The sequence below is a fragment of the Nelumbo nucifera genome, chromosome 5 (assembly GCF_055504915.1).
Source record: "Nelumbo nucifera cultivar China Antique chromosome 5, China Antique-T2T, whole genome shotgun sequence".
Lineage (NCBI taxonomy): Eukaryota > Viridiplantae > Streptophyta > Magnoliopsida > Proteales > Nelumbonaceae > Nelumbo > Nelumbo nucifera.
The window spans coordinates 41,899,114-41,907,432 of record NC_142653.1 but is presented as its reverse complement, the minus strand read 5'-3'; the positions used below and the strand labels follow the sequence as shown (position 1 = coordinate 41,907,432).

At 39.2% G+C, this 8,319-nt stretch overlaps 1 protein-coding gene and 1 pseudogene across 2 annotated transcripts; one reads left to right on the top strand and one right to left on the bottom strand.

Annotated features, from left to right (window-relative positions):
• Window positions 1–770: 770 nt before the first annotated feature.
• Window positions 771–1,175, top strand: LOC148791475 (caffeic acid 3-O-methyltransferase 1 pseudogene; annotated as a pseudogene).
• Window positions 1,176–5,188: 4,013 nt separating this feature from the next.
• Window positions 5,189–7,320, bottom strand: LOC148791474 (caffeic acid 3-O-methyltransferase 1-like). Of its 2 annotated transcripts, none has more exons than XM_088889065.1 (4): window positions 6,849–7,320; window positions 6,085–6,395; window positions 5,917–5,981; window positions 5,189–5,541 (listed from the first exon to the last, which is right to left on the bottom strand). In XM_088889065.1, exons 1-4 carry the CDS (start codon window positions 7,262–7,264, stop codon window positions 5,350–5,352), a joined length of 984 nt encoding a protein of 327 aa, XP_088745191.1. In that variant the 5' UTR covers window positions 7,265–7,320; the 3' UTR covers window positions 5,189–5,349. The 2 variants fall into 2 exon arrangements, with proteins under 2 accessions (XP_088745191.1, XP_088745192.1); XM_088889066.1 differs by having other exon boundaries at window positions 5,489–5,559.
• Window positions 7,321–8,319: the final 999 nt, after the last annotated feature.

Here is an 8,319-nt window from a genome sequence, read left to right as displayed (position 1 = left end):
CATCTTGAGGGCTTGCTTGATTGCGCGGTAAGAAAAGATTTTCAGGGTGGCTTTTTTGTACTTTCCCACAGACGACGCCAATCTGATGCTGCTCAATCCGAGGTGGTGCACAAACTGAGGAGAGCAACCAGATAGTCCTTGCTGACAGGGCGAGGCTGAGCTACAAGGTTGAGGCCGTGCTTCAAGACCTGTGATCAAGAAAGAAGTCAGAGGCCCGAGGAGTTATCCCTGGGTAAGTACTCCGACACTCAAGTCAATAAGAGGTGGTGGGTGGTCGGGCCGAGCTATGAGGATGGTGGTTTGAGATACGTAACAGTATTGGTCTCAAAAGTAGGATCCCTTACCTCGAGCATGGAGTGCCTTTTTATAGTCGAAGATCCGTATACTAGCCGGATTGGACTTTCGGGGTTGTCGGGGTGAGGTTAGCTGCCGAGGTACTCGAGATAGAGTCTCATTCCCTAGCGGAGTCACAATAATAGTATAGCTCCTCGAGCATGGAGTACCTTACTCCTCCTTATCTATAATAGTGCTCATCCGCATGATGTGTAGTTGACGTGGCTGGAAGGATAAGACGGGGGGCCACAGAAATAGTATAGCTCGGTCGAGCTAGGCCGACGTTGCCTAAGTAGGATGACATGGCAGGGCGATAGCTGGGCGGCCACGTGTCTCATAGGACCTGCTTAGCCATGACTTGAACATCTTTAATCATCAGTAATCACTTGGAAACCCCAAATCAAGGGAAAGAAGAAGAAAACTGTATGTTGGTGGCCATGCAATTTGCAAGTGCTACAGTGCTTCCTAGGGCCTTGAAAGTCACTACAGAACTAGAAGTGTTCATGATCATATCTAGAGCTGGCCTTGATGCGTACCTCTCGGCTTCAGAGATTGCCTTGCACCTTCACATTGAAAACCCAGATGCAACAACCATGCTCGACCGCGTCATGTCTCTACTAACGAGCTACTATGTTCTGAAATGCTCTCTCGTCAACCGGGACAATGACCAAGTTGAAAGGCGTTATGGCTTGGCTCCTGTCTGCATTTTTTTCACTAACAACCAGGATGGAATGTCGCTTCAACCCCTGCTTCTATTGATTCAGGACAAGTTGATCATCATGGGGACTGATCAAGAGATCGTAACACATATGAACTTTGTGATCATAAACTTGCTTTTTTAGGTGTTACACAATGTATTCCCTTATCTCCAATCAGCATGATGTACATCATTATGACATTTATTGTAAATGAATAAAGTACATATTTGATTCATGTTATTATGGTGTGTTTCTGTGTAATACGCTTAAACAGGACACATATGAGACTCGTGTTAGTTCAGAATCTTCAAAACCGTTGGATAGACCTGGGGAGATTTATCCTACCAAGGCTGAAACTGATGTACCACCAAATTGGTTGGGGTGACTTGTCTCAGCTGTCAGGGTGAGACATTTCTTTAACGTGTTCCATTTTGTTCATTGACAGAAGAGAGATATTTATTGAATTTTTCAAAAATAGAAGGGAGGTTTTTACTAAAGTGAAACTGTAGGGGAGGTTTTTATGATTGTTAGAAACTTCAGGTGTGGTTTTGTATTTTACCCACATGGTTAGAGAGAAAACCACAAGACCAAACACTATGTGAGGCCGAGGTCCGAGGTTTGAGGAGCTACTCAAACCACAAGACCATCATATGAAGAGCCATAGAGGAACCTACTCAAAAAGATTAATGAGATAGTGAGGTTGCAAATCCCATATGGCTACAAGGTCATAAATCTGACAAGGCTGCATGGCATTCATCCTACAAGGCTATGAAGTCGTGGATCCTATAGGGTTGAAAATGACAAACTCAACCTCCTTATGAGAGAAAACCCAACAAATAATACTATTGTCAACCCATTTTAGGGTCATTTACTAAGACACCCCCTATATTTTAACTGATGTGTTTACTGAGACCAGCCCTTTAGTTTGCCTCGATTACTAAGAAATCCATTATAGTTTTAGTTTGTAATTGTATTAGTTATTAATGATTCTTTTAGATGAAAGTCAAAAACCATGCTAGAAGCTCCCAAAGTTCCTAGAGCAGCATCAACAGCAAATGGGTATATATGTGGCCAACCGTTAATTCATAATAGTCCTGAGGGCTTCGACAACATGAAAATTATAACTCAATTAGGAAAAAGAGAAAGCTATTTTGACATTTACATAGCCAAGTGTAAAATCCTCACGAGAATGCTAAAGTATGGGTGAGAATTTGGAAAAAAAATCTACATAAAACAACTTCCTTTCTGAGTAAAAGTTATAGAACATATATGATTGTTCTTTGTGTTGAATCTTTCTAAGAAGTTTGTTCTTGAAGTTTCTCTCCTGCAAATCCATTTTGGTTGTAAAGATTCTACAGATGCACCTTCATCACCATCTTGCAATTTGCAAATGATTACTTAATTTTTGCAAAAAGTACTATTCCATCTTGCCTTTAAATTATAGATATTCTATAAAAATTTGTTGGTGCCTCTGTACAATGTCCAAATTTTTCTGAATCTACGCTCAAATCAGAATATTTAGATTTACCTAATTCATATGAATTAAAATATCTATGGAATATAAATTCACACTCTTTTTAAGAATTTAAACCTCAACCCATGGAGATGTTATAATTTGCAATTCTCTTAGAGATGATTTGCAGTTTTATTTCAGTCAAAAGGCATTATGGCTATTGAAGTGGAGTGGTAATAATTAAGGCATTCGTTGATATCCTCCTTGAGAAATGAGAAGTTTGCTATACCTTAGATTCTTGAAAGATCATCTTTTTCTTTTTTCCAAATTAAAAGAATGGGACCGGCTAGGTCTTTTAATTTTTGTCACACTCTAAGGGGAGGACGTTCTTTTTTTGGATTTTGAGAGTGGGAAAATTGGTCAATTGGAATCCCTTTGATCAATGGAACTTTTTCACCTATACCTCGATGCATCCAATTCCAAATGACATTGCAAAGCTTCTTAGAGAAGACTACCAACAACTTCTCATTCTTTGAATGGGCTAGTGCTTTTGTTTCTCTTAACCTTATGTATTAACAACGGGACCCGTGCACTACATGGGTTTTTTTTATAAGAAAATTTGAGGATGGAATTCTATGACATTTCCAATTAACTGGTAGCCATCTATGTTCAATTCAAGTATTATTTATTGGGTTATGTCTAGTTTATCCAATCACAATATAAATTATGCTTTTGTGAGAATGGTCAATTTCCTATTCTCTAGATAAATTTCTTTTCTTTTTTGTCTTAATGCTAATTTATTATTATTATTTTGTAAAAACTATTAATTTTATTGGTTTAATTTATTATTATTTTTGTATTAGTTTTAGGTAAAATAATATTGGAAACTTCAAAAGAAAACACCAAACCTATAAGACTGTCAATTCATCTTTGTATTCAAAACATGGAAAAAAAAAGGAAGAATGACGGTTCAATACACGGTCAGAATTTGTAGGACCAAAGCACTGTTGGGGTTGGTGCCAACTTGAGATTGATGCCTATTCACGGGTGAGCATGGGTGCATAGAGTGTGGGTTATTGCCATTTTGAATGTTTATGACTATGCATTAAAATCAGAAATCTGCATTAGGCCTGTCCATACTTTTCCGAAAAAAAAAAAAAAAAAAACCATTGTGATGCCAGTGACTCCAAATGGTCCACTTGCACCCGCTTAATGATAATTAATTTGTCCTTTCCTCTCAAATATTGATTGTTTGGTCTATTTTCAAAGAAAAGACCAAGGATAGGTGATAGGTCTTCCCAAAAAGACAAGCTTTTTATTTCATCCGGAGATTGGAACATAAGCTTATCCACGTGGTCATCATGAGAGAAGCGCATTTTCAGGTGATGTTTTCAATTGATTTCCGTCACTGGCGTGTTGGTGTTTCATCGTGGGTAAGAGTGTCAATTGGACTGAATTTGGTCCAATCTGATCCAGTCCAATGTGAGTCCATTATAAATGAATCAGTAGGTGTCAATGGATCAAATTTGGATCATTTTGGACTGGACTGGGCCGTCTAGTAACCTGTTCAAATTTGTTTTAATTATCCAAATTTGGTCCATTGACACCTATATTGTTATCTTTTACCAATGGATCAGATATTGACTCAATCCAACCCAATCTAATATAAATTCAATATGGATGGACCATGTCCAACCCAATCCAATAAATACTTTGGACTGGTCTAATTCATATATCTTATTGGTCTGTCCAATCCACACAAATTGAATTTGGTTTGAATGGGTCCAATCCAAAACTGGTCCATTGACACCCCTAATCATGGGGACTCGGGAGATAGCAGGAAATATGAACATTGTGATCATAGACATGCTTTAGGAACAAGAGCAATGAGGCCATGACCTTGTGCTTTTTGTGTTGCTTCTTTTACTTTGAGTACACTATTGTCACTAGAGGGCTTTGCATTTGTGGACAGTTGAAGAAGTTCATGTGGTTGGGTTTTGATGTTATTGCTCGGGATGAAAGGGCAGGGTTCCTAGGAGAGGATGGGGACAGATCGACCCATGAGGCCATGACCCATTGACCAAACGTTTATCCCGTTTAAGTGTCACAACATTTTTTGGCCCTTTTGGTCTTATTGGGTCTTTGGGGGAACTGATCAACCCAAGCCCAATGCACTCTACAGCTAAGTTCTTTGTTAAGTTCAAACTATATATTGGCATCCAATGCACTCTACAGTTCATGCTTAAAGTGGCATGTAAATGAAGCATATTCTGAAATTCGTAGCATGTATATTGGGTTTGAGACTTTAGGTCATAAGTATTTCGTTGTGAGCATTACAATAATAGCTTGGGAGATCTGTAGATGTTGTTGATCATAGTGGCTTCATTAGTTTTTGAGCTGGGTAAAATCGACTTGAGGTAAATATGGGTTCATCTTATCCTCTTTCAAGAGCAACTGATGGATAGATATTGCTGCAGCCCAACACACCCAATACATAATACATTCTTCTCATCATCTTTCAAGACTTCAACATGATTATCCAACGCTCTGTGTTTAGACTCCAAGTGCCAGCCATTCCCATATGTTCCAAGGAGTGGCAGCCTCAGGTTCCACGGAAGAATTAATGGCGGCCAATGGTAGAGTGGCCTCACCAAGCACCCCAATCGTGACCAGAAGTCTACAATCCCTTAGATTCAAAGCCAACTTTGCAGACCAGACAACAACCTCTTTGATTCAATCTTCTTTACACGCGAATATAGAAAGGATACAAGAAAAACTTTACCAAATTCATTTTCAAACAAAACCCAAAATTACACTCTGTTTCACAGCCGTAAAAGCATGGATTTCTGGATGATAAGAACAATATTAACGACACGAATAGAAAAGAGCTAGCATGACTAAATCATATTGGAAGGCAACCTTAGAGGCGTTACTATTCTCTGGAGCCATTGGAAGAAATGATTCCACAACAATCACTTTTCCCGATTTTGGTAGGGCTTTCCAACAGTTGTTCAAAAGCTTCAAGCAATGTTCATCACTCCAATTGTGAAGTATCCACTACAAATATCAAGAAAACTAGAATAGTATTTCATTAAATAGAACAACAGAAAACAGATATTTGAAACAAAATGTAAAGGACTGATTCATCCCCTATTCTGAATTAGTAATGAACCAATATTATGGAGCCATTAAATCACAAAAGAATAGAACAGAAAGTACCCTGGCATAACCCTGTGCATTTTAATTTCCTAAATATATACCCTGTCTATAATTTGTTACCTATGATTGAAGGGCCAATGAAGTAATGGTCTTCTAGAGATCATGGATTATTATTATTATTTCTTTTGATAAGTGATTAAATATGGCTAATCTGCCTAATATGATGAATAACCCTACAATTTAGTTAATAAATAAACAAAAGAGCTAATTTACCTTCATAAAAATGGCTTCTCCTCTTGGGACACATTCAAACATATCCCCTCCAACATGTTCCACACCTGCCGCATAGTTATAATTATTCTATTAGAAATCTATAAACAGAAGTTATATTTATTTTTTCTAATATAATAATAATTAAATCAAGACAAAGAAAGCTCTTACCAGCATAGGATGGAGCTTCTGCTATGACATGAGGCAAATCAAAATTGATACCTTTGATCTGAGGATACTTGGATGTAATCATTTCTAGGGTGGTTCCAGTCCCACCCCCCACATCAACCACCTCTTCGAGACTCTCAAATCCATTGTATGTGTCAAGAATCTGGTCCATGACTATTATGCTATGAACTGACATTGCCTTGTTAAATAACTTGTTATACCTGGAATCTGTCTCACAGTACTCAAAGAAGGTCATTCCACGGGCCTTACTAAAAGGAATTCCACTTTCCAAAATAGCATCTTTCAGGTGGCACCTACAAGTAGTGATATTGATAACTTTCGTTTTAGTTCAGATCAACAAAGTAAAACACACAAATTCAACAAAAAATGTGGGAAAGCTCAACTCCATTTCTTACATGAAACATGTGAAATGATTGTTAGTCACCAGGTTGGAAAGAGTTCAAGTCAAGGTGAAAGAATCTAATTTTTCATACGTTACAATGAAAAAAAAAAAAAGAACATTACTTCATAGAGAGATGAAAATAAGTTCATTAGAATTTGAACGCCATATTAATTTCTGCAGCTTTAATTGTTTCTAATTAGCTGCATATCCAAACTGAGAAGATAGAAGGGAAGTGATTTCGGCACATCACATTTATCATAAAATGGGGCGCACCCTTCATTATGAAACCAAGTGATGAATGTTTGAAACGAAAAATGTACAAGAGCGCTGAGCGCTGTGAGAAATTTACAGAGTAAGCTCATACCAGGAATCCAGGATCAGCTTGTCATGATTTATTAGCAGCAGAGGTACAAGAGAAATTCCATTCGGATTGCGAGTGAGGAATTTACAGACAGGAGCCAAGCCATAACGCCTTTCAACTTGGTCATTGTCCCGTTTGACGAGAGAGCATTTAAGAACAGAGTAGCTCGTCAGTAGAGACAAGACACGATCGAGCATGGTAGCTGCATCTGGGTTTTCAGTGCGCAGGTGGAAGGCGATCTCTGAAGCCGAGAGGTAGGCATCAGGGCCAGCTCTAGATATGATCTCAAACACGTCTAGCTCCGTAGCCACTTTCAGAGCCATAGGAAACACTACAGCAGTTGCCAATTGCATGGCCACCAACATACAGTTCTCTTCATTTGAGGGTTCAAAGTGATTACTGACCCTGGTTAGAGCCATATTCACTATATATTGGAACAGAAAATAGTTAAAAGTGAGAGCTATCTTCTCCCTTTTAGCTGGGAGCCTCAGAGGTTATGAAATAATATATAGAGGCTCCATGATACAAATGAGGTGTACGTATACGTATGATCTGATTTGTTTGATTTTATGACAAACAATAGGCTGCAAGTATCTGATTGAAAGTTCAAATGCTAATAACATTAGTTGGATGACATGTACATAAGAGAAGAGATAAGAGAGTAGAACTGAATAATAAAGTAGGAGAAGAGAAAGATTACAGGGAGAACATCTGTCACATTAGATGAAGTGTCTGTCTATATTGGTGGGGCCACAACAAATAAATCTAAGGCCACGATTCTTGATTTTAGCCCTGTGCCAGGACCCCTTGTATTGGGATGCAGCTCACACTTTAGCTGAGGTAGATGTGGCATGAACAAAAGCCACACAACCCCTTGTATCGGCATGCCTCACGCTTTATGACCTCATCAGCAATTATGAAATGCGGGTGTTTTGGCATGTGAGACATTTATAACTCTCATGTTCTTGTGGGGGTGGAACTGATGCAATATATCCGCAACATGGATTTGCACATGCAATCTTGGGAGCAACATATCACCACTCAAGGCTTATTGCAGCCCCAGGTACCTATGCAAGTGCAACAACTTCCCTAGGACCAAAACCGGAGCTAGAATCACAACCGACCTGTCACCCCACTATAGAACCGGCGTCAACCTCACAATGCCTCAGTAGATTTTGCCAAGACCCATACCTCAGAAGAGTGAGATCCTAACTACGTCCCAGACGAGGAGGTGAGTAGTGTAACCACCTCAGCCCTACGTTACAACTCAACTTCTACAGCAGGATCCCAATGGAGTAGGTATAAGAGGCATCCTTGGCCTGAGCCCCCAAGAGTGGGCTCAACCAGAAGAAGAAGATCACAAAATGAGCCCGAACAAAGACCAAAAAGCTAGCCGGTTTGACACCTTGAGATCCGTGTTGAGCCTCAGCCCTAGGACTTCAAGGCTCTGAACCTGGAGTCAAATGATGGGTTG